Genomic DNA, 25647 nt, shown 5'->3' with positions numbered 1-25647 from the left:
ATGCTCAAATTCTATAACTCTTAGAAAATTCAGGGGGTACGCTAGAAGATTAGGAAGTGCCAAAGGAAATTCACAATAGGCAAAACCTATTACGGCCCAATATACATTTTCCCGTAAAATCCCACCTTATATGGATCAAGATATGGCCCTATCCCCAATTTTACATTACAACCCTAACCATCACCGTGAATCCTTTGAATCATATGCTATAGTGATCAATTATGAATGCCTATGATGATCTTCACGATGTAAAGTTATTTATCATGGTTGATGGTTGAACATAGCTTGGATCAATTATAATATTTACAATCAGGTTGTAGATATTCAAGATGCATAGTCCAGTGACTACACGACCCTGTGACAAACATCATCAAGGTACGTACTAAACTAAATTAGAATTCCAGTGGTTTTGTTCAATAGGACAAGTAGAAACATTATATCATATTTTTGTTACAATCATTTATCTTTACAAAGTGGCTAATAACAACTAGCATTGTAGTAGTCGATCAATATCAAATGATGTTTTCTCTCCCAACCCCCCCCTCAATTCTTTTCTACCCCCTGAATTTCCATTTTTGCCCTTGGGGTACTGCGGTTTATACGAACCGAAATAAGCTGACATGCTGATAAATTTCGGTAACCACTTACCGAAATCTGGGACATTTCGGTTAGCAGGTACCGAAACAATTATTTCGGTAAACTTCTACCGAAAATGGCCTAATTCCAACGACCAACGTACCGAAATCTATGACATTTCGGTTCGCAGATACCGAACAAGCGAAAACGCTAATTTTCGGTTTGCAGTTACCGAAATGGTCTAATATTTGGCTTCGGTGAATACGAACCGAAGTTTTTTGGCAAAAATGTTTGAAACCGCAAGGGGCAAAATTGGATTTTTGGGGGGTAGAAAAGAAATGAGGGGGGTCGGGAGAGAAAACATCATATCAAATAGATCAGCTAATCCTAGACTCCAACAATTCATTTCCCTTGGGCCTCATATATGGGCCAACCCTACCTCTTTTTCAAGGGCTTAAAACTCGATTTATCGGCCTTTTTCAACCCTACCACTCACTCAGGTGAATTAGAGACGAATTTCATTTTTATATTTTTAACTTTTGGTAAATTATTTACTTTTTTTAGTAGTAATGATTAATCATTAGCATTTTTAGATATATGATTGAAACAAGGGATTTGAGTGCCTTAAACAAGGTTATAGAAAATATACAAACGCACCACAATTTTTGTCCTATGATAATTTTTAGAATTTTAAATATACATGTTAACATAAAACTTAATTAGTTAGTTGGATCATGTATTTATCATTCGGCTGAAGTGGAAGAGTTCTCTTATCAAATACAATTGAATCATGTGATGCACGATCGATGACAATTGGTGCAAAATTGGTGACGATTGAACATAGCTATCAAGTTTAGATGAACTTAGAGATTGTTATTGAGACATATTAAGCATAGAATTTTACCTAAATGAATAATAGTAGTTGGTTGGCTAAACACCAAATTCGCATGACAACAATACATACATATTCTTATCTGTGTGGTAAGTAAGTTGCAATTAATAATCTGCTTTTGGACTAGGCCAAAAAGTTAAAGTATAGTCAAAGTGCTTATCATTGTATAAACTATAAACAAATTATTTGGAGGGATCATGCATAAACAATTAAACAGAGTATATTACATTACATATCTTGAAAAAAAGTAGCACCCTGTTATTTAAGCTCCACGAAGAAAACTGAAACAAATAGTATTCCCATAGGTTAAGAATTAAGTTTCACATGAGTTGCTCTGGACAAAAATTTATAATTAAAAGGTAATCATTATTTTATAAGTCAGTTTTATATGATTAAGTTAGATTCAACTCTCAATTTTAACATGGTATTAGCGTCGAGTTCAGGATTGCAATATGAGAATTAGACCCAGACCCACGCTAGGCGTGAGGGAGGGTGTTGAAATTGTTTGGAGTCCCACATTGTCCGGGAACCTGAATATATGTTTATAAAGTGAGAACAATCATCGCCTTACAAGTCGGTTTTATAGAGTTGAGTTAAACCAAACTCTCAATTCTAACATAGTATCAGAGCCGGGTTAAGAATTGTAATGTCGGAATTGGACTCGAGCTCACACTAGGCGTGAAGGAAGGTGTTGAAATTGTTTGGATCCGACATTGTTCAGGTTCTCAGACTATTGAATAGATAAATATGTTTGGACAACTTCATCCTTTGAATTAGATCCAAACTCATTTAACATTACCTTTAGCTTGTTATAGGTCAAAAATACATATATTAATGTAACAAATTAATTACTTTTTCTTGCTATGGAGTAACATCTTTTCTTGGTGAATACAAATTAAGGGTTTAAAGAGTCTTACAAATTCTATAAAAAAAAAAACTTACTAGGTCTTAAAGAGTACCCCGGAGACACTCGTTAAAATTTGCCATTAAAGTAGCATTAAATTTTGTTCGAGGGCATCAATATTCAAAATGAATATTTACAAATTTTCTAAGGTGACTACTTCTCTACCCTCACATAAATTGAGGGCATATGCCCTATGCTGATGTGGCATGATGTGTCACCAATGAAATTCAACCACATGTATTTAAATCAAATATAATTAATTTCTTACCACAAAGTAATTTTATTTTAAATTAATTATATTTTAAGTATTATATTTTATGAATTTACATTTTGGTCATTGCTTCTAATTTGTTTGTTTGCCTTCTTCTTCTTCCATCTTTATTTTTTGTTCTCCCTCTTTTTTGTTGCAGAGAATCACAAAATCCTCTTCAATGCATCATTCCTTCTGGTCTTCCCTTGAATCCTCAAATCTCACTATACGTCTATCCCTCGTCACGTTGCGTGGTCACACTAAATCCCCAATTCCTAGTACCGCATCACGTTGCGCCGTCACACTCCACCTATTGTGCCGTCGTTGTTCTCGTGAGATCAACTCTTCGTGTGCGACGCTTCTTCTCTTCTCCAACCGAACAACAACATGTAACTCTCTCTCTCTCTCTCTCTCTCTCTCTCTATATATATATATATATATATATATATATATATATATATATATATATATATATATATATATATATATATATATATATAGAGGAGTGTATCCGGTGAGAACTGATAATTATTGTGAGAAATGAGAACTATTAATAGTAACCATCAGATTTAATTGACGCATCAGATTAAAATCTTCCTACTCACTTAAAATCCATGTGATTCTATTTTGTGTATATTGAAATATCTTCCTATATATAATCTTTCCTAATTTATTTCTATAATATTTACTAATTTATTAATACAGCTCCCTCCAAAACTTATCACTCTTTTGGCTTCCCCTTCTTCATCCTTCCCTTAAAATGTTCTGATTTTGCATCAACTAAAATTTACTTAATCCTTGGCACTAAGATTTACTACACGCTAATGTTAAACATTTAACTTCTGATTGTGCACTAAAATAATGGCTCCTGCCCTTGAATATAATTACAAGTACCTACCAATCATTTTATTTCTCTTGATAAATTAGTACCTACCAATCATAAAATACCATTTTTTTAGGATATGCAGTTGGCAAATGTGATCACTTTTCTTTCTTAAGGTAGTTTTCAATTGGTCTGTCATTTGGTAGTGACTATGCAATAAATTTATGGTTCATTTGCGTTACTCTATGAGTCTATGGCTTAGGGGATTTTGTTGACGAGCCTGGTCCATGATAATTGGTACTACTGATTGTTTGTTGGGGGTTAGAGATATCAACATCTTTCAATTAATTAATTAATTGATAATTTAGATGTAAGGGGAAATCACATGAAAATTTAGCCCACTGAGATAGAGTTTAATATCAATAAGAAGCAGAAAACAATGTAGAAAAAACACCAGAAGACTAGCAGAAACCACGCAACAGAGGAACACAGTGAAACAATTCCAACAACGATTTGAAACCATGCTCAAAGGGAAGGATGAAGAAGGAGGGAGCTGTATTAATAAATTAGGAAATATTATAGAAATAAATTAGGAAAAATTATATATAGGAAGATATTTTAATATACACAAAATAGAATCACATGGATTTTAAGTGAGTGCGAAGATTTTAATCTGATGCGTTAATTAAATCTGATGGTTACTATTAATAGTTCTCATTTCTCACAATAATTATCAGTTCTCACCGGATACACTCCCTATATATATATATATATATATATATATATATATATATATATATATATATATATATATATATATATATGAGTCAGGATCCGTTGACACCAACTAGTTTGACACCAAATGTTACACCTCTCAATAACGTTTTAACCGATATAAATTTTATAAAATCCACCGTTGGATTGAAAGTTTACATCATATAGATCATTTGTGTAAAATTTCAGACAAATCCAAAATCATTTGATATGCTATTGAGACACATAAAGATTAACGGCATTTGGAGTTTTTGAAGCACGATAGTTAGGGTTAAAACTAAATAATTTGGAGTTTTTTCATCTGAATCTAATTATATTTAATTGATTGATTGATCATGTAATTGAAACTATAAATAATTGATTTGTGTTATTTTTTTTTGAATAAGCTAAATTAGCCCACCCAAATTGGCACCAGAGAGAATCGAACCTCAGACCTAAAGAGGAGCACACTCCCAGGTCCCAAGTCAATACCAATGCACCAACCCAAGTGGGTTATTGATTTGTGTTATTAAATCAATGTTAGGGTTTTTGATATGTTATAAATTGGGGAATTTGTGATTGTTAGGTGCTGTGATACTTTTCATAGCATTATGCATGTAGTTGCTGATTTATACTTAAGAATTGTGATCTGTTATAGATATATTGAGGTCTTAGGAGCACTTGTAGATAAGACATTAAGCACATCTCTTGGGTCTGGTTTTTATGTAAGGCAGGAATTAGTCTATCTTGACTCATATCGAAGTCCCTTGCTAGGTTGGTGTTATTATGATTACTTATCACTAATGTCTGAACTTAATTTGTTGTATGATGGTAGCTTAAAAGGAAGTATTATGGTAATGTTGGTAAAAACTTCTTAGCCGAAGAGTCGTAGACTTAAGGTAATGTGCAAAAATGGAGTCTGTTAGCTCCTCAATTTGGTATCGCTGAAACACTGGTTCGGTGGAATCTAAAAACAACTCATATATTTCCTTTATGTGATATAGTAGATTTCACCAGCTCATTTTCTAAATATTTTTTTAAATCGAACACTGATATTAAACTTCCTTTTTTAGCAATTTATATTAATCATTACATGAATAATGTTCAAAGTAATGTTGAACATTAATCAAATTGTGGAAGACAAAAACTCGGCAACATTACTTTGAACATTATTCATGTAATGGTTAATATAAATTGCTGAAAAAGGAAGTTTAATATCAGTGTTCGATTTAAAAAAATATTTAGAAAAGGAGCTGGTGAAATCTACTATATCACATAAAGGAAATATATGAGTTGTTTTTAGATTCCACCGAACCAGTTGTTTCAACGATACCAAATTGAGGAGCTAACAGACTCCACTTTTGCACATTACCTTAAGTCTACGACTCTTCAGCTAAGAAGTTTTTACCAACATTACCATAATACTTCCTTTTAAGCTACCATCATACAACAAAGTTCGGACATTAGTGATAAGTAATCATAATAACACCAACCTAGCAAGGGACTTTGATATGAGTCAAGATAGACTAATTCCTGCCTTACATAAAAACCAGACCCAAGAGATGTGCTTAATGTCTTATCTACAACTGCTCCTAAGATCTCAATATATTTATAACAGATCACAATTCTTAAGTATAAATCAGCAACTACATGCATAATGCTATGAAAAGTATCACAACACCTAACAATCACAAATTCCCCAATTTATAACATATCAAAAACCCTAACATTGATTTAATAACACAAATCAATTATTTATAGTTTCAATTGCATTATCAATCAATCAATTAAATATAATTAGATTCAGATGAAAAAACTCCAAATTATTTAGTTTTAACCCTAACTATCGTGCTTCAAAAACAACAAAGCGTTATATATATATATATATATATATATATATAGAGAGAGAGAGAGAGAGAGAGAGAGAGAGAGAGTTACGTGTTGTTGTTCGGTTGGAGAAGAGAAGAAGCGTCGCACAAGTGAAGAGTTGATCTCATGAGAACAACGACGGCACAATAGGTGGAGCGTGACGGCGCAACGTGATGCGGTACTGGGAATTGGGGATTTAGTGTGACCACGCAACGTGACGAGGGATAGACATATAGTGAGATTTGAGGATTCAAGGAAAAACCAGAAGGAATGATGCATCGAAGAGGATTTTGTGATTCTCTGCAACAAAAAAGAGGGAGAACAAAAAATAGAGATGAAAGATGAAGAAGGCAAACAAATTAGAAGCAATGACCAAAATGTAAATTCATAAAATATAATTAATTTAAAATAAAATTACTTTGTGGTAAAAAATTAATTATATTTGATTTAAATACATGTGGTTGAATTTCATTGGTGACACATCATGCCACATCAGCATAGGGCATATGCCCTCAATTTATGTGAGGGTAGAGAAGAAAAAGCCATTTTCTAATCAGAATTATCTCTATTTATAAACCCATATTAAAACACCACCTCAAGTAAAATGAAAACTCTAAAATAAATCGAGATTTAGATCTAATTCAACTATTCCAAATCAGTCACATATGTGAAATTTGGTAAAAGTAAGGGATAAAATAAAATAGCTAATTACATTGACCTCCCTTGAAGTTTACTTAAACAACACAAACACCCCTCTATTTTTCAAAACACACTGACCTCCCCTCATCTTTAACAGTGTTAAACTTCCGTTAGAAAAAAATAGGGTTTTATTTCATCATTGTTATAACAGCTGTGTTTCTTCCAAAATTGATTAACTCCTCTCTCACTCAAAAATTTCTCAAGCTTAGAATCAAGCAAGTATTAAAAAAGGAAAACGTAATTGAATATAAAAACATTGGGTCAAATCTAGTTGGTAAAATTATTTTGTTTGTGTGTTGTGTCTTTTATTGTTTCTTGAGTGTTTTGTGTACCGGCAGAGTATTAGAGGCTGTATCATCTTCCTGAACCAGCAATCTAGCATTGCTATTTTACAATTGCAATTTTTTCCCCATATTTTAAATCTAATTATTTAGCTTCGACCTTATAATAAAAATTAAAACCCCATATGTTTGGAAGAACTTAAAGTGCAACAATTGAAGAAATAAAAAATTCTTGACAAAGATGCAGAAAGGGTGGATAGTAGTGTGAGGAGAATGAGGAGTTAACAGAGATCAAACGGTGTTAAGGTGGAAGAGAGGTGTTTGTCAAAAAAGAGGTGTTGTCAAAAAATGACGAAGTATCTTGTCCGATACGTACTCGATATCGATACTCATCTGATACTTTCCGATACACATATTGGAAAAGTATCGGAAATTAATATTATTTTTTTTAAAAAAATACAACTGATACGTGTCGGATACATCTCCGATACGCGTATCGGAAAAGTATCGGGCAATTAATGCTCTTTGATGATGGAAACATAGGAAATGAGACTGATAGTATATTATATTGTTATGTTAGTTTTTCTTCTTGTCATGACTTGAACTCTGGATCTCCAACTCTTTAAACCTTAGCTCAACTAGCTTAATCAGTTGAGTTACCCATCTCACTCTCCTTTTTGGGTAGTACTTAACTTAAGATATGTAATTGTCAATTTTTTGCTCAATTTGAGTAATTTGAATGTTAATTTTTTTTATCATTATCGATTTTAGTTATGTTTATATATTGTGCATTTATATATATTTAATTTTTAAATAACGTATCTCGGTCGTATCAGATCGAGAATTTTGAAAAAATTTCTGTATCGATGTCGTATCGTATCGGTATCGTGTCAAGTATCAGTGTTTCATAAGAGGTTAGTGTTATGTTTAAAACTAGAGGGGATGTTTGTGTCATTTAAGAAGATCTCACGGGAGGTTGGTGTAATTTTCCCGATAAAATAGTACGGTAATCAACAACTTTTTTCAATTGGATAATTTGATTTGAATATTGAGTTGGTCGAAGAAGACAAAATCACTTCAATATCAAAATTTTCACATTTTTGTTTTTAGGGTCTTGTTAACATGTGCCCTTAGGGCACATGTTAAGATATACCAAAATAGAAATTCAACATTTAATGATACAAGAAATTTAATGTTTCAAAAGTCAAAATGCACAAATTAGCATTTAATAACTTCTATTTTTGCTTCCTTAACATGTGCCTTAAGGGCACAAGTTAACATTCTCCTTGTTTTTAAGCCTGTGAGAGAAACAAAAAAGTTAGAAAAGAGTACAGATGGCATAAGGATAGCATGACTGTGACGAATAGAAGTACCCAACACAGAAATCAAGTTTAGTAGAAGTAGTAGAAGCATATTTTTATCAGATTCCACACGTGTCTCTTGCGTGCTTAAAATTTCAATTTCAAACTAAAATATTAAATTAAATAAAATAAATATTAAATATTTATTGTCTCTTCTTCTTTCTCCACCTTACACTTAAAACACACACACAATTTCACTCAAACAAAAGAAAAATCGAAACAAACCGAAAAAACCTAAGTATTTTCTCTTTTATCCCTCTTTTTTTCTTCAATTTTTTTTTCAAATAATTTATAAATTTTTGTTCATGTATACAAAATTGTAAACTTTATTATTTTTATTATTTATTTATTGTTATTAATTATTATTTAAATTTCTGGTATTCTCGTTCTGAACAGTATTGTGAAAAAAATTGGGGGAAAATTCGCAGGTGAAAATGGCGAGCTCAGTGGAGAAAGAGGGTTCTGCTGCTGTCGGTGTAGCTGCAGATGCAGGAGAAGAAACTGTGTCTCTTGAACTACCTGCTCCATCTGGTTGGACGAAAAAGGTTTGATTTTTCATTTTCCCCCTTCTTTGACTATTCAATTTTAGGGCAATTTGAATTTTGAATTTTGTGTTTTTGTAATTTCTTGTTTAAATTTCATGTGGGTTTTGTTTAATTTTGTGATTTGTGTTGTTAAGATGCTGTTTTGTTTGTTTTCTTAGCTAGGGATTTGGTTTTTGGTTTTTGGTTTTCTAGCATTTTCTAGATTCATGCCTAAGATTTAGGTATTTTGTCCTATGAATTCGGAGAATTGTGTAGCTGTTGGTTGTTGAGTTGTCTACTAGGGATTTTCAAGATTCTTACTGTGTCAAGTGTGATATATCTTCATTGAGATTTTTGCTTAAAATTCTAGCACTGTGTTGCATAATTCAAATTGTTGTATGTTGCTTTGAGGGTATTTCTTTGTTACATTAAATGTTTGTTCTTTCTAAGTTGTACTTTTTTTTTACTCAATTCTAAGTTATACTTGGTACAAAATAAGTTTGTTGCACATATAAGCATGCTATTTTGTGTTTGAGAATTTTGCTCAAGTGTACATTTTGGAAAATGAGTACTGTGCAATTGGGTTTGATTGTTCCTTATCTAGGTGTTTGTATCATTGATCGTTTTTTCACTTGGAATTGGAAACTCGTTGAATTATGACATTTGTGCATTTCATAGCTCTGTGTTTTACCACGGGTGATAATGATTTCTTAGTTTTGTTGTCTTGTATTTAAAAGATGATTTTCTTTGTCTTTGATTCTTGTATTTTTGTATAATTCGTTAGATTATAAATATTTGGTGCTGTATATGTTATAGTAGATGATGTTTAACTCCAGGATTGTGAGTGAAGTTATCATTCTCCATTTGTCAATGTACCTTTTAGTTACCAGTAGCCATTTTTTGGGGAACTTGAATAGCTTTATTTTTATATCCTGTTCTTAACAAACACCTCTTTCCCTCAAAGATTGTAAAATGAACGGTTAATATTTTCATGTTTGAGATCCCATAGAGTTTGCTGTTCACTTGTCTTCTTTTTTCTCTCTTCTTTTCCCCTGTTTAGTTTCCAAAGTATATTCAGTTTGCTCTAAGACAGGGATCCAACTATTATATTTTCGCTTAGCACTGATCTCGAGATATTAGATTGTGAAATCATTCAACAGATCATATTTACTGGCTCAAGTTTTTTCTTTCTTTCAAACATCAGACTTAGTGTTGGTTAGCAAATCCAACACTGACTAGAGCATGAGCCACATGGTATATTGAACCCAGTCAATCAGTCATGTATAAGTCAGTAGAGAGGAAATAAACCATGTTTCTTACCATGTAAATGTGCAACAACTATCATAATATTTTCTGTCATATTTATGATCATTTATTCTAATATTTTCTGATATTGTGCACGGGATAAACCCTTTTGTATTAGCCCTTTTTCCTATATCTTGAAGTAAATTACATTGATTTGCCATTAGTTTTGCAAAACCTATGCAGTCACCAATTATTTTTTATTTTGTTTTTATGAAAAACATGACCCCTCTGTAAATTTTCTAAGTTGAGTCTATAGAGAGAACATATGTTTAAATAATAATTTATTGCATGCATATCTCTATAGTGATTATAACTAACCTGAATCTTGAGTTTCCAAGCTCCATACAGACTCGCTCTTTTTTTTAGGTACATAAGCTCTCTGGGTTATTGTTTAAGTACAAAATTAGAGGGCCATCTATGTAGGCTTTGCATGAGAAGTATTGTTTACTTTATTTTCTGATACAAGCAGTTGGTTATCATACTGAATGATTTTGTCTATGCATTCTCTGTTACTGCAGTTTTAGATTGGAAATGGTTTGTATACAGTCCACATGTGTCCATTTTTGTGTTTCTTGGTCATTATGAGCCATGAATTATTGTCCTCAGTCCTACACCTGTCCCAGGTATAGCCTGAATAGAAGGATTAAAGAGGGACAGAAAAGCCTTCTGATTGAACAAAGTTAATTTGGTGCCATGCTAGATGCTTCTATCTTATAACAGCCTATGATTTTCAACTAGGCACATAAATGCTTAAAACTGTAATCAAAAAAAAGTTTTTGAAAAAGAGAAGAGGAAGAAACATTTTTAATCAAGTATTCTCAAGGGTTTAATATACTTTTCAAATCATAAGACATAAGTCTTGTTTTATCTTTTAACAGCATGAGCACGAAAAACAATGCTTTAATGTATTGTGATGTGAGAGTAGGGAAGGGCTTCATTTTTCACATTAGGGATTACTTGTAAAAGTCAATTACTTTGAACAAGATCTTGTATGTGTTACAGTTGTTGATTTGTTGCATGTTATGGCATATGAATATTCATAAATTATATTTCCTTTGCAGTTCTTTCCAAAAAAGTCTGGAACTCCAAAGAAAAATGAGATAGTGTTCACTGCACCAACAGGAGAGGAGATCCATACCAAGAGGCAGCTGGAGAAGTACTTGAAAGCAAACCCCGGTGGCCCAAACATCTCAGAATTTGATTGGGGCACTGGCGAGACTCCAAGAAGATCAACTAGAATCAGTGAGAAGGTCAAGGCATCTCCAACAGAACCAAAAAGTGAGCCCCCTAAGAAACGTGGCAAAAAGTCACCAGCTTCAAAGAAAGAAGCTTCCGGGGAGGAAGGAGAAGAGGAACCAAAAGATGATGAAATGCATGAAGCTGATGAAACTAAGGATGATAACGAAAATCAAGATGGGAAGGGAGCTGAAGATGCAGATGTCAAAGAGTCCACTCAACCTGGAGAAAATACTGATATAGCAAATGATGAGGGGAAAACCAACACTGCTGATGGAGAGTTACAAGCATCAAAAGAGAAAATTGATGACAAAGGAGCTGAGGCATCTGAAGTTGTTCAGAATAAGGATGAAGAGAAGATTGAACAACCACTGGAGGAGACGAAGCAAGATGGTGCATCTGCTGAGCCAGAGAAATCAGAAGCTGCCCCTGCTGCTGAGAAAACAGCTGAAGTGGAAGCAGAAAATAAAGAGGAAGAAAACAGAAGCAACCACGAGGCTGAAGGAGTAACCAAGGAGAAAGAAGCAACAAAAGTGCATGAAGAAGAAAATCACAAGGTTCATGATATTAACAAGGCTGAATCAGAGGTGACCGTAAACGGAAGCTGAATTGTTGAGGTGAAAGCTTTTGAATAGGGAACAGAATAAATTCTTGGCTTCTGTCTTCTGTCACTCTGACACCTTTAGATCTGTCTGAGGATGACTGTAGTTTTTGTTGTTAAATTAATGTGATTTATCCGATTGTTCATTGAAATGACTATAAACAATCATAGAGTAGCCGTATGATGTACCATCTATGTATGTGCTGGAGAGACATGTAGCTTCTAGTTCCCATGTAACATTTGTTGTAACATTGTGTTGTATGATATCTGTAATGTGATATGAACCTATAACATTGTGGAGTATGTGTTTATTTCAAAAATCGTCTCAGATTATATCGGTAACATATATATGTTATTTCCAACGTAGTTGCAAACATACGCCAAGTCTATTTCTGTGTTTTTGGAATTATGGCTGTTTATTTCAATTCATAACAACGATAACAATAGTTTTAATCATTAATGACCAAAGTTTGGATGAAAATCTTTCCATCTGCACTGTTCTGTGAACAACAATAAGACATGTAGTCAAATTCTCAATACATTACAATTACAATTTTGCGCGAGACAATTTACACCTGAACTCAAACTTCATGAGCTGTGAAAGATGAGGTTGTTGGTCTTTCCTAGATAAAGCTGTGATGGAACTGCTCCAAGACACCACAATTTGGTGACCCGGAAGGGAAAATTAATGGAATTCTCTATATATAAGATGAAATAAAATTTGTGTAGCTTCACTCAATGTTCAAAGTCCTTTAAGTTTACCAACAAGCCCTGTCAAAGAGGTCCACTTCTCAAATGCAGCAGCTGAAGACACAAAGGCAATTTTGGAGGACTCCGCATCATTCTGAGCAACTGCAAAAATAATCAATATTAGTAAGAGTTAGTGTGTGCTTGAAGGGATCTTAGAGCCTACAATTTGAGGAAGACAGTACACAGTTTTATGTGCCTAAAACTTATGTGCTCATGCTACATGCACACATATGTGTGCGAGTGCTCACACACACTTATGAAAGTTTATGAGGATAGTCTATTTACAAGGTTACATATAGACTATTCTATAGTGTGCTTGGATTTCAATTTAAAAGGGTTTAAAAGTACGTTTGAGCCAATTCAGAGTCTTCCCACCAAGAATCGAACTCGGGTTCTCCTGAGCGATCCCTCCTAGGGGGAGCTCATTAACCACTTGAGTCCAATGTCTTGGTAGGCAAACTAATTTTGATACTCTACATCGTGAATCCAGACACGTGTTTATCTAAATCAAGAGAACGTCTGAAGTTGGATAAGATGCCTGATAAAGGAGCATATTTGCTGTCATGAATGAAACTTAATGCCTAATTGAATGCAACACACCTGATGAAACCAATGAAGCAAGTGAAGAATTGAAAGCGTCCACCTCAGATTGCTCTTCAGGACTGGAACTCAGCTGTTAAAAAAGATCATCCAGAAAAAGTGAGATATATCTATCTAATTAAGAAGCAGACCAACAAAGATTAAAAAAAAGGTGAATAAAACTTATATCCATAAAACCAAAAAGTTCGAACTTCTAAATGGAAATTAAAGAGTGTGTTTCAACGCCGACTGTATCTCAGGCATAAGTTTTGGATTTGAATTTACCACTTGTAATTGATATTAAAGGCACCAGTTTCCTCCCATTTTAAAACTCAGAAATCTAATGCAACAATATGAGCATTTACATATGAAGGTCAAAATTTAATGCAAATTAATGTCATTGATTACTAAGAGATTAGATGACATGACTGATGTTATCAATAACATGGAACTTTCCTTTTAGTCTAACATTTGCTATGCAATGTTATGAAAGATTTCATAACAAAAGTATTCATAATGAATGCATCATTTAAGAAAAAAGATTTACCTTATTCAAAGCTATATTTGCTTTTTGGACCCAATCAGTATCCTTGCCTTTTCCTAAGACAGAACCAGCTGAAGTTAGATCATTTTTCTCAATTGCTTGACCAACTTCACTCAATTTGTACACCAAGTCCTGAAGATACCCTGCAAATATTTTCAATCTTTAGTACAAAAAAAGGAAGAAAAAAAACTGTCTCTCCTGAATTTGAGAACTCGACGCAAAATAAGGCAGCCTGATTTTTTTTTTCAATTCTACCGCAAAAAAGCTTGTGTTTCAAGATTTTCATGAAGGAACTTGGGCCAACAATGACATGAACTAGGGAATAGAAGTTGATCATAAGCGGAAAACCGAAAACATGAATTATATATCTCAGTGTGACAATTTAAAATCCTAACTACATCACTTCTTTTTTTGATAATAATGAGGGCCTAAGCCCCAAACTACATCACTTTAATCCCTTAGCTGGAACTGCATACAAGTTAGTAGCCTTAAAGATGCAGTGTGCATAACAACTTGATTTTGAACTGTAATGTTATCTTCAATTTCTTATGGTAAATAAGAAATATTCACATTACAATCAAAACAAGGGATAAGATCAAATATATCAGTTCAGCAGAATAGATGGAATTACTGTTCATTTAATCTAATTGAACATTTATTATCATTCCTGTAAAACAAGCAGTTCAATTAGTATATGTAAAAGAATCACCTAAGCAATAATGTACTTTTAATCCACTGAATACTGGTAGTATAAAAATGTTTAAACTTAGCATCTGGTGGAGTTGTTGCCATGCAATGCAAGTGTAGCAAGCACATCATAATACAATTAATAGTGAATAGAAAATGAGATACCGATGCAAAATGAGCGATGCTAACAACTTCTGCACTAATAGTATTGCATTAAAACTAAACTTACACAATATCTGGCAAAAATCCAATAGAACAAGAAGCCAAGTTTTGCACTTTATGAGACCTTTTCATTTTCATTAGAAACCCTCAAGAACTGTGCTCACATACCGTCCAATTTAGAGTAAACTTTCAATTTGGTCTCAAAGCTATAGAAGTGTGATAAATAATCCTTAAACTATTCACAATCTACCAGGTTAGCTCCTAAACTATCACTATTTCTCAAAGAAACAGGGACACTCCTTGGATTAGGCGTGTCCAGGTGTCGAACATGCGTCGGTGTTCACCGATACAACACAGACCCTTATAATTACATTGAATTGTATCATTTTTCAAATTATTATCAGCGTCAACGTGTATGTGTGGTGTCCGGGATCCGTGTATGTGTATGTGCCTCATAGCTATTTCTCCTATTTTAAATTCACATTATCTGATACATAATAGGACAAATCAACAATGCACATTACCTGTTTCTTTGGTAGAAGAACTGATGACACCTTGTTTCTCAAGTCTCTTTTTTCTATCTTTCTTTACTTTTTCCAAAAGTTCAACATCATCATCAGCTTCAAGTATTGCTGCATTAGCATCAAACAAACCTTTACCAGTCAATGAAAGAACCAAACTAGTAACAAAACTTATAGATATGCCTCTTTTTGTCACACTTGGATTAACTACTTTACAAAGAGTTAATTGTCTTTTCACATTGCATTTGATTGGATTGGTGTAAACATGTGATGATGTAGAGGATATTGAGGATTGTGATGAAGATGCTAGATGAAAAGGGTTTGCAGTTGAGAGAAAATTTGTTGCCATGTTTTTTTTTTCCTCTCTTTTTTGTTTTGTTTATTTTTTGGCGCATGAAAATTTAGAAGACATGGCAATTTGGAACATTTGGAGGATAAGGTTGTTGTTGGATTCTGTAATCTGATCCAGTCATTTTTTAGATCCTCAAGGGTGTTATAGTCATTCAAAATTGACCAACATGGCATACACATATTCTCTTCATGTCTTCCAAATTCTATACTATTTTTTTTTTTTGAAGTCTTCCAAATTCTATACTGTAGTATTGAGTTAAAGGATGCAAATTGGCCATGGCATGTTGATTTTTAATCCCTGGACCATGTAGCAAGACTTTTGTTAATTAATTATTAATTTATACCAATATTTACCATATATTCAAATATGACTATTAAATTCATTTGTATTTAATTTAAATTTAAGAAAATATTTAATCGATTAGTCAAAAAAATATATATATTTAATCGACATGTCATTTCGGTGTATACATCTTGAGAGATAAAGATATACAGATATACAAAGAGTGATATGATAACCCACTTGGGTTGGTGTATTGGTATTGGCTTGGGACCTAGGAATATGCTCCTCTTGAGATTTAATGTTCGATTCTCTTTATCGTCAATTTGAATAGGCTAATTTGGCTTCTTAAAAAAAAGATAAGTTAATGATATGATAGAAATAGAGATAGAGAGAAAATTCTTACATGTCTTTTAAGACAATGAATTTTGTCAACAAAAAAAAAAAGACAATGAATGAAACTTTTATAAAATGTCTTTCTTTCTAGCTTACTATCTATTTTTTTTTTAGAGAGGTTGTCAGGGGATGATTCGAAAGAGGTTTTTCCTAGGGTTTGAGGAAAGGTGGAATCGTTGGTAAGTTGCGGATTTTGAAGCTAATAGCTAAACGGGTAACTCAAGAACTCCGATCAAAGGACCATTATTATTGGGAATGGAGATCGAAGTACTACAACATCGTCATCACCTAACACATGCTAGCCCACATTTGGTCTTTGTGTAGTAGCCAGCTCTACTTATGATCAATGTATTCATCATACTCCTTCCCTTGATTTGACTTTAAATGAGCCTCACTCAATTGAAGGTTTTTTTTGGTTACATAGTTAATTTAACTTAATTTATTTTACTAAAATTTATATAACCATTGTACCCAAAAAAAAAAATATATAACCAATTAATTGTGGATTTCGATCATTTGTCGCTCTCTCTACTTCTGCACTCTCTGCTGCAATTTTATGTCTCTATTTATCTTAATCATCCTCAGTCCTCACTTGTTCTTTTTTTTTTTTTCCTCTCGTCTCACACTCACAAAACCACAACTGCAGTGTTGCCCCGCAAGAAGTTATCCAAATCCATTAATTGTATTAGTACTCATTTTGAGACTCCCCGCAAAGTAGATTGTTGCAAAATTGAACCTGTGTCCATAATATAAAGTATAAACTCTCCAATTATAAATTAAAAATGAGATCACTGAGTGTGTGAATGCGAGATGATTATTCCTTAGTCCTTTTATCTTCTATATTTGTCATACTCTCACTATAGGCTATGGTATGGTACTAAGTAACTTCTTCTAGTTCTAGGTGTTATGCTGATTCATGATCACAAGGTTTTTATACTAATTTTTATGTACATACGAACATTGAAGCCCTTAATCACAAACATTGGTCCACATACACACATTAAAAGTGAAATGAAGACGTTAAAAGCAGATTCCCTTACGTGGGAAGTAAACAATGGTTGATCTAAAAGCCACTTTTTTCTACAAAAAAATTGTGCTATTAAATCAGAAAAACACTAGCCAGCACTAAAGGAACACATTCTTGATGAGATTATGATCACACTGCTTTCACACTCTTAAGAGTTTAGGAATGAAAGAAAAGGGAAGCATATAACCGTGCATCAATAATGTTATAGCTCTTTCATTCTAAACTTTTTTTTTTAATAACAAGAACTTTTTTTTTTGAGGTATTTTAATAAGAACTTATTGATTATCATTGGGTGCATTATTTTAGAATTTTAAAGTGCTTCCACCTAGTTTCAAATTTTTGTCTTTTTTCTTCTTTTTATGAAAACTCTTTTCTTTTTGTGATATACCATTAAAATCTAATTATTTTTTTCTTTTCTTTTTTTTACAAGTAAATTGGTGTCTAAAAATTTACTTTTTTTTTGTCAAGTAGTTTATGCTAGAATTTCTCCTTTTTTGACAGAAATTAAGTATAGTTTAGTTGTTTATTTTAAATAAATAGTTTATATTATGTCAATTTACCTTTTTAGCCTTTATGATATTATATTTAAGAAGACTTTGTGCTTCATTTGAAACGGGTGTGGTTATGGTGCATAAGCCCAAACTTATGCACCATGCATAAACTTGCTTCCTACACCCACCATATTTACTTCCTACACCAAAAGTCAACCAAAGGTCAGCCCAAGCCCAAACTTATCATTGGGTGCATTATTTTAGAATTTTAAAGTGCTTCCACCCAGTTTCAAATTTTTGTCTTTTTTCTTCTTTTTATGAAAAACTCTTTTCTTTTTGTGATATACCATTAAAATCTAATTATTTTTTTCTTTTTTTTTTTTACAAGTAAATTGGTCTCTACAAATTTACTTTTTTTTTGTCAAGTAGTCTAGGCTAGAATTTCTCCTTTTTTGACAGAAATTAAGTATAGTTTAGTTGTTTATTTTAAATAAATAGTTTATATTATGTCAATTTACCTTTTTAGCCTTTATGGTATTATATTTAAGAAGACTTTGTGCTTCATTTGAAACCAATCAAACATTTCAATAAATACCTTCTCTCTAAAAAAAACTCTCATTCAATATTATACATACTATGTTTGCATAATATCTCTTTGGTAACGGATTTTATTCTAAATTATTAGAATCTCTACTTTTGAGACTTGAATTTTATCAGTTCGTCCCTAGAATCTCATTTATCCGTTACAATTGGTATCAGAGCAAATGAAGCACAAAGTCTTCTTAAATACAATACCATAAAGGCTAAAAAGGTAAATTGAAATAATACAAACTATTTATTTAAAATAAACTATTAAACTATATTTAATTCTTATTACACTTCGAAGGTGAATAAACAGGAGTATCAGAGTTCGAACCTCAACCCCTACAATAACATGCAATATCCCTGCCAATCGAGTTGTGCTCACAGGAACATGAACATTACCTAAAAATTTACCCTTTATACTGAATAAGTGAAAATTGTGAGTTCGAACCTCAACTCTTGTGTATAAAATATGATGTCGTTACTAATTGTAGATACATACAATATCCAACAAAATTTATGATTTACAAAAAAAAAAAAAATAATTCAATTATTAACCATAGGTCCCATAATGCCGTAATCAAATTGTTTCGATGAATTGAATAAACAAAATATGTACAGATGTAGGGTCTTATATTGAATACATTTTTTTAAGGCTTTTATGATTAGTTACTTTCTCTAAAAGCAAAAAGTGCTACAGAGCAAACTTATAGAACTAAGGTTTTGGTTGTGACATAGACATTGTGCTATAATTATTGAGCAATAAACACTGATCTTCAGTTGACTGCATATTTTTTTTTTACAGTTAGTATTCAAATGCCAAAATCAGTTGGGTGTGTTTCCCTTTGACCAATGACTACTCGCATATTTGTGAAATAGTGAGGGTGTTCTTTGTTTAAAACTTACATTATTGTATAAATAAAAAAATTGCATTTTTCAATGTAATTGGTCAATATTACTCCCAAGTTATTACATATATCTATAAATGAAATTCAAAAACAGAAATTTGATGTTGCATAGAAGTTAAGTCGTTATCTAGAGGAATAGAGCTTGAAACCAATAATGGAACCTGAACGTGATAGCTCACAGTGATGCACTTTAGCCACTACTTGATGTGTCAAGAAGAGTGAACTTGAGATAGATGTCATGAGTTATATTTCTAATGTTTTAAAGTTTTTGGTTAATATGTAATGTTCAAATTCATTTGTGTGCTTATTCTTAATCCAATGCATAATTTCACCACAATGTTTTAGGCTTCCTCAAAAATTATAACATTCGTATCAAAATTTGGTTCGACTTAGTGGAAGAGCGGATGTGATTCCTAACTTCCTGGTTTTGCATAAGGGTGTTAAGAGACTCACACTATTGCAACTTTTGGGGAGCCTAAAACCTTGGGATACATCATCGGATTAGATTAAGAGTAACCACAACAACCCTAATTTTTTGTGTGTATTAGAGCTCGAGTAGTTGTGCGTCATGTAAGAGTTGTTAATTTTTCTGCGCAAAGTTTTTAGTTGAGAGTGTTTGTAGTTTTTGTTATCCAAAAATTATAAAAATAAATTATAAATTATATTCAACCAATTACATATACAAATGAGAGCTTGCACGGTGCCACAAAATAAACAATTCATATACTTATGCAAGATGCGACCTCCTATACTAAATGAAGATCCATAATTCAAACCTCAAACATTTCCAAGATAAAAAAAAAAACTAAAATGAAAATGAAACATCAATATTAACCCTTCATCTATTGATTGCAATCACAACTCCGTCTTTGAAGAAAAGAAGTCGCAACTCTATCTTCGAAGAAGTGAAAGTTGCTCGCAGTCTTCTTTGAAGAAGTGATTTGGGGTTAGAGAGAACTAAAGAGTGACTTAGGAAAAGTTGCTCACATGTCTTTGAAGGAATCAATTAAGGTTGGTTAGGTTACTTGACTTTGTCGGATTTATTTTAAAAATTGACCGAAAAAGATAAAACATCTATTTTTACTAACTTTTTTAGTGGACTAGCCCATCACGACCCATGAAAATTATAGGCCCGATAGGTTGGCCAAAAAAGATACAAAGTCATTTTTCTGTGCTTTTTAACGGGTCGTCCCATGTTAAAATACAAGGTCGATAGTCCGATCCATTTTGACAGCTCTACTGTTAACGATAATTACTCTCCATCGAGAAAGTTGTGTCCCTCTCACTCAAATTTTTCTATAGGCAAGAGTCAAAAAATTGAACTTTCTATAACTTGCTTAAGTTGTAAGACTCTTGCCACTTAGATTAATTAGATTAATGTGTCCCCCATAAAAAAATGTTTAGGTTGAGTATTATTTTTTTTAATCAAGTAAGATTAAAAATTTCACCCATATCTTAGAAAAAAAATAAAATTTATGTTTAGTTTGAGTATTATTATTATTATTATTTTTGCCGAGAATAAATAAAGTAAATTATATATATAAAATAATTACACTTTAATGAAAGAGAAAGAGAAAATAAGTTGCGGAGCTAACCTTTTTAAATGACAAAACCAATCCACTTAAACACTAGATATTGAGACCTATGAGATATTGACGCGTATACTCTTTGATTTTTCATTTTTATTTTAAATAAATTTGTTTTCCATAGAAAGAAACCATAGAGAAACAGCACGAAGACGAAACTAGAAACGAATTGACCCATACAAAAAGCTACTACTTCAGTTGAGCCAACACCCACTAATCGTTCTTCCGCGTTGTTTGTTCTTTTCTGATTCACTCTCACTTTATAAAACCCCTTCAAATCTCACTCTTAATTCTTCCTTTTTTTCTTCCCTTTTACCCTCACTCTTCAATTCCCTTTCTTTACTTTACTTTTCCATTAAAAAAAAACGCTTAGACTGAGATGAGAGTGACACTCACAACAAGAACAAGAAGAAAAAAAACCAAACAAATACATTAATTCAATTTCAAACGTTGTAGCAGATGATGTAGTTGTTGTTTTTCAATTCAACGCTACAAAACAAAAATAAAAACCGTTTCTTTTTCATCTTATGGCATGCCCCAGATGGAACAACAACAACAATAACTACAAATTCTGCTTCCAATTTCAACAAAGCGTTTCTTTTTATTCTCTTTTGGACCACCCCATCAATAACCCATTTCCTAACTTTCATGATCATCATGATTTTCCGCTTCTTTGACTCTTTCTTTCTTCTCTTCTTGCTCTTCTTCATGAGATTTGGTAATTTCTTTCTCTCTTACTATTTCACTGTATTTCATGATTTTGCTCGATCATTAATCTGTGTTCAATTGATTTCAATTGAGACCATGTTCTTGCTCATATTGTTGATTTGTACTACTTTTTCTTGTTTTTGGGTTGTTTTATATCTTCATAAGACTTGATTTTCATGCTTACTTAGCTTCTAAGTTGAGATTTTTAAGTTTCTTTATTTATAAATATTTATATATATTGCGTTCCTTTTATGCTACCATTATTATAATAACATTGAAATTCAGGAGTATCCTCTTTTAGTACCTATGCCTGATTTCACCTGGGATGAGATGGGACCACTGTTTCTTGAATTCATCATATATTGATTATTTATTAGTATTCAAGTTCTATTATATGGTAGTAGTTCTGAATTTGGATTGTGGATGGATTCAGTGTTGTCAAATAGCCGCTACGGAGGCACTATAGTGCCCTAGTGTAGCAGAACTTGGACAAATTGTTATTGTTTTGCTATATACGGTTTAATAGAAAGTGTTAAATTAAATCGAACAAACAGCTGTTTTTTGTGATCCGCAGTTGACAACACTGAATGGATTTTTTTTTTGGGGGGTTTATCTTATGTCTTCGTACTTTCCGTGTATATCTAAGTACTCCCTCTGGCCATATTTATAAGCAAAAATCTTTTTTTAGATTCGTTGAATAAACTATGTATCTGGTCGATATTATAGACTAAATACATCAATTGTTCAATGAATGTGAAAAGTGAACATTTGCTTATAAATGTGGCCAGAGGGAGTACCAATTTTTGTTGTTCATCTCACTGTGAGTGAGTATGATTGCAAAATTTCATGTTAGTCTTCTTGACAGTTGAGAAGTTGCTAGCTTGTATTTTATTTTACGTCAACTAAGTAATGTTAATGGAGTTTTACTGTTTTTTGTTTGGCTTTCAGCTTCGCTGCAAGCATTTACCGGAACCTATGGTATAAATTATGGGAGACTTGCAGATAACATTCCCTCACCTGATGAAGTTGTTACTCTTCTCAGAGCTGCAAAGATAAGGAATGTTAGAATCTATGATGCTGATCACAGTGTTCTTAAGGCTTTTAGCGGAACTGGTCTTGAAATTGTAATTGGAGTTACTAATGGACAACTCCAAGACATGAGTTCGAATGCGGATCATGCTTTGAACTGGGTGAAAGATAATGTGCAGGCATTTCTTCCCGAGACACGCATTCGTGGAATTGCTATTGGAAACGAAGTTTTGGGTGGGTCTAACACTGCTTTGTATGGAGTTCTTTTGGATGCTGCGAAAAATATTTATAATGCTACCAAGAAACTTCATATAGATAAGCTAATTCAGATTACTACCTCAAACTCATATGCCGTTTTTCAAGATTCCTACCCTCCCTCCTCTTGTAAATTTAACGTTAATTTTATACAGTATATGAAGCCGCTATTAGAGTTCTTCCAACAAATTGGCTCTCCTTTCTGTTTGAATGCTTACCCTTCCCTAACTTATATGGGTAATCCAAAGGATATTGATATAAATTATGCTCTTTTTCAACCAAACAAAGGAATTGATGATCCGAAGTTTAAACTGCATTACGACAACCTGCTCGACGCTCAGATTGATGCAGCTTATGCTGCTTTGGAGGATGCTGGATTTCACAAGATGGAAATCATAATTACCGAGACAGGTTGGGCCTCTGCAGGAGATCAAAATGAAACTGGAGCAAATGTTACTAATGCCAGGACTTATAATTATAACCTTCGTAAGAGGCTTGCGAAGAAAAAAGGAACCCCGCATAGGCCTAAAAATGTTCTGAAGGCATACATTTTTGCAATTTTCAACGAGAATTCGAAAGATGGTCCTACCTCTGAGAGAAATTATGGACTATTCAAGGCTGATGGGAGCATATCATACAATATTGGATTTCATGGACTTAATGCTGGAGGTTCATCTCATTTGTCTATTAAGGTATCATAAATTTCATTTGATGCTATATTGTTTGATTCTAAACTCATTTGTAAGTTTTTTATAGCATAGACATTGCATCAACTTTTACTATACTTAAAGGAGACTACCTTATTGCAAACTATGTATCCTAGTTCCTAAGTAATAGGACTATATGGTTTAGGGAATTCAATGGAAGTTTGTGGTTCTCAAAAGTGCAGTTAAAGAAAGCTAAAACAAAAGTTATTGATAACAGAAGAAACAACTAAAATATAAAGAAATTTGACACACAAGTTAGCCTTAACAAAAGATGACTTACCCTATAAAGAATTTGAAAAGTTGTAACATGAAATTTGTTTTGCTGTTTTCTTTCGTATTTGTTTTATAATGTCAGAGCAAAGATATCAATTGTGAACCTAAATTATGCATTCCCCTCCCTTAGACAAACCATGTAAGGTTTCCATCCAATATCAAAATCGCTCTTTGCATAACATAAACCTAAGGGGAACTCAGAAGATATTTTTCTCTATAAGTTCAATTTGGTCCGATGCATGGATAAGCTTTATTTATGAGTAGGAATTGAACTCAGTACCCCAGGATTTACAACACTCGCACACATTGCACCAATCACTTGCGCTAGCCTCTAATGGTCGATGCATGGATATCATAAATTAGACCTTAAGAAATTAAGGATATCATTTATTAGAAATGCATTCACCTTGCTAGATTATCTTGGTAGTTTGTGAAGATGTTTTATTAATTGGTGTATATTGCTTGAGATGGAAATGTCTGATTGTGAATTTAATTGCTAAAATAGGAATTTGAAACCATGTTATGTATTCTTATCTTGTGTTTACTTGATTTCACTTTGCAGGATATAAATACTCATGGTTTGTCGCGGTCGTACACCATCACCTTAATACTGTGCCTATCAGCTCTTATACTGATGATTTTCTAGAGTTAGTTTCCTTAGCAATGAAGGGGGTTTGCCTTGGCTTTACTTGCTCTCAGTGTAGACCAAAATTATGCCATTGATTGCTATATTTCATAAAGCAAAATCTGGAAATTTTGATGTATTTTTCCCATATTTAGAAAAATCCGTAATTATAATTATTTATCCTCATAAAGCATTTCCCCTTCTTTACTTCTATAAGATATAGAACTTTTTTCAGTTTTAAATAGATTCTATATTTTCAAACACTTAAGTTCATCAATTTTACTCGTATCATTTTGTTTATGTTCATTACAAATGATGTTTTCTCTCCCCACCCCCCATGAATCTTTTATCCCCCTGAATTTCCAATTTTGCCCTAGAAAAAACTTCGGTTCATAGAAACCAAAGTTTTTTTTTGCCTTGAAAACAAATTTCGGTTTCTAAAAACCGAAATTTACTCTGAATTTGCACTAGAAAAAATTCGGTTTCTGCGAACCGAATTTTTCTGCAGGGGCAAAATTGGAATATTGGGGGGTATAAAAGATTCATGGGAGGGGGGAAGAGAAAACATCATTACAAATTTGCTAATTTTAGAGCGATTTAAGAATGGGCCTTCACAAAGGAAAATTAAGGCATTGTGAGGCTTGGACTTGTATATTTGTGTTGTGGGAATTGTTAAATGTACCCCCCAACAATGCTTATTGTTATGGATTTGGCATGATTTGACTTGGATTTAAGCCTTAAACCCATGTTTAGCATTCTTCCAAAAGTACTTACTATAAGGTAGACAGATAATATAGCTTTATATTACTTTGTAGCATGTCCTCTAGTATAAGAGCTCTTTGAGTTTGAAGTATTACTTTTTTCTACATAATATATTATAACTTTTTTTTAATACTATACTATTACTTTTTGTTTTCTTGTTCAACCAATTTTGTGACAGATTTCCAAAATAATTGAATTAAAGAAAGCATTTTATAAAGTGTCTCTTCAAAGAAAGCACTTAATAATAATTGAATCAAAGTAATAGGGTGTGTTCTTTCATGATTGAGTTCATAAATTAAGTATATTATCTCTTCTTATTTCATGTGGTGTCATAATTAAATTGATGCAAC

At 32.7% G+C, this 25647-nt stretch overlaps 3 protein-coding genes across 4 annotated transcripts; 2 read left to right on the top strand and 1 right to left on the bottom strand.

Moving 5' to 3' along the window:
- The first annotated feature begins 8496 nt into the window (after positions 1-8496).
- LOC123920910 (methyl-CpG-binding domain-containing protein 11-like) lies at positions 8497-12394 on the top strand. Of its 2 annotated transcripts, none has more exons than XM_045973255.1 (3): positions 8497-8646; positions 8837-8953; positions 11299-12394. In XM_045973255.1, the coding sequence occupies exons 2-3, from the start codon at positions 8843-8845 to the stop codon at positions 12079-12081; spliced, it is 894 nt and encodes a 297-aa protein (XP_045829211.1). In that variant the 5' UTR covers positions 8497-8646; positions 8837-8842; the 3' UTR covers positions 12082-12394. The 2 variants fall into 2 exon arrangements, with proteins under 2 accessions (XP_045829211.1, XP_045829212.1); XM_045973256.1 differs by having other exon boundaries at positions 8580-8646; positions 8805-8953.
- Positions 12395-12463: 69 nt separating this feature from the next.
- LOC123920911 (thylakoid lumenal 16.5 kDa protein, chloroplastic) lies at positions 12464-15760 on the bottom strand. The gene is made up of 4 exons (XM_045973257.1): positions 15321-15760; positions 13951-14090; positions 13425-13497; positions 12464-12926 (listed from the first exon to the last, which is right to left on the bottom strand). Exons 1-4 carry the CDS (start codon positions 15664-15666, stop codon positions 12817-12819), a joined length of 669 nt encoding a protein of 222 aa, XP_045829213.1. The 5' UTR covers positions 15667-15760; the 3' UTR covers positions 12464-12816.
- Positions 15761-21062: 5302 nt separating this feature from the next.
- On the top strand, positions 21063-24798 carry LOC123924015 (glucan endo-1,3-beta-glucosidase 14-like). Its single transcript, XM_045976777.1, has 3 exons — positions 21063-21656; positions 22595-23622; positions 24473-24798. The coding sequence occupies exons 1-3, from the start codon at positions 21587-21589 to the stop codon at positions 24554-24556; spliced, it is 1182 nt and encodes a 393-aa protein (XP_045832733.1). The 5' UTR covers positions 21063-21586; the 3' UTR covers positions 24557-24798.
- Positions 24799-25647: the final 849 nt, after the last annotated feature.

Source organism: Trifolium pratense, linkage group LG4, assembly GCF_020283565.1.
Source record: "Trifolium pratense cultivar HEN17-A07 linkage group LG4, ARS_RC_1.1, whole genome shotgun sequence".
NCBI classification, from domain to species: domain Eukaryota; kingdom Viridiplantae; phylum Streptophyta; class Magnoliopsida; order Fabales; family Fabaceae; genus Trifolium; species Trifolium pratense.
Note: the sequence above shows the minus strand (reverse complement) of the source record. Positions and strands in the feature narration are given on the sequence as shown.

Coding starts and splice junctions, on each gene's coding strand:
- LOC123924015 (XM_045976777.1), top strand. CDS start 21,587: ATGATCATCATGATTTTCCGCTTCTTTGACTCTTTCTTTCTTCTCTTC. Junction 21,657..22,594: donor GCTCTTCTTCATGAGATTTG/GTAATTTCTTTC, acceptor TTTGGCTTTCAG/CTTCGCTGCAAGCATTTACC. Junction 23,623..24,472: donor CATCTCATTTGTCTATTAAG/GTATCATAAATT, acceptor TTCACTTTGCAG/GATATAAATACTCATGGTTT.
- LOC123920911 (XM_045973257.1), bottom strand. CDS start 15,666: ATGGCAACAAATTTTCTCTCAACTGCAAACCCTTTTCATCTAGCATCT. Junction 13,498..13,950: donor CAAATATAGCTTTGAATAAG/GTAAATCTTTTT, acceptor CTTTTTTAACAG/CTGAGTTCCAGTCCTGAAGA. Junction 12,927..13,424: donor TGCTTCATTGGTTTCATCAG/GTGTGTTGCATT, acceptor TTATTTTTGCAG/TTGCTCAGAATGATGCGGAG.
- LOC123920910 (XM_045973255.1), top strand. CDS start 8,843: ATGGCGAGCTCAGTGGAGAAAGAGGGTTCTGCTGCTGTCGGTGTAGCT. Junction 8,954..11,298: donor CATCTGGTTGGACGAAAAAG/GTTTGATTTTTC, acceptor TTTCCTTTGCAG/TTCTTTCCAAAAAAGTCTGG.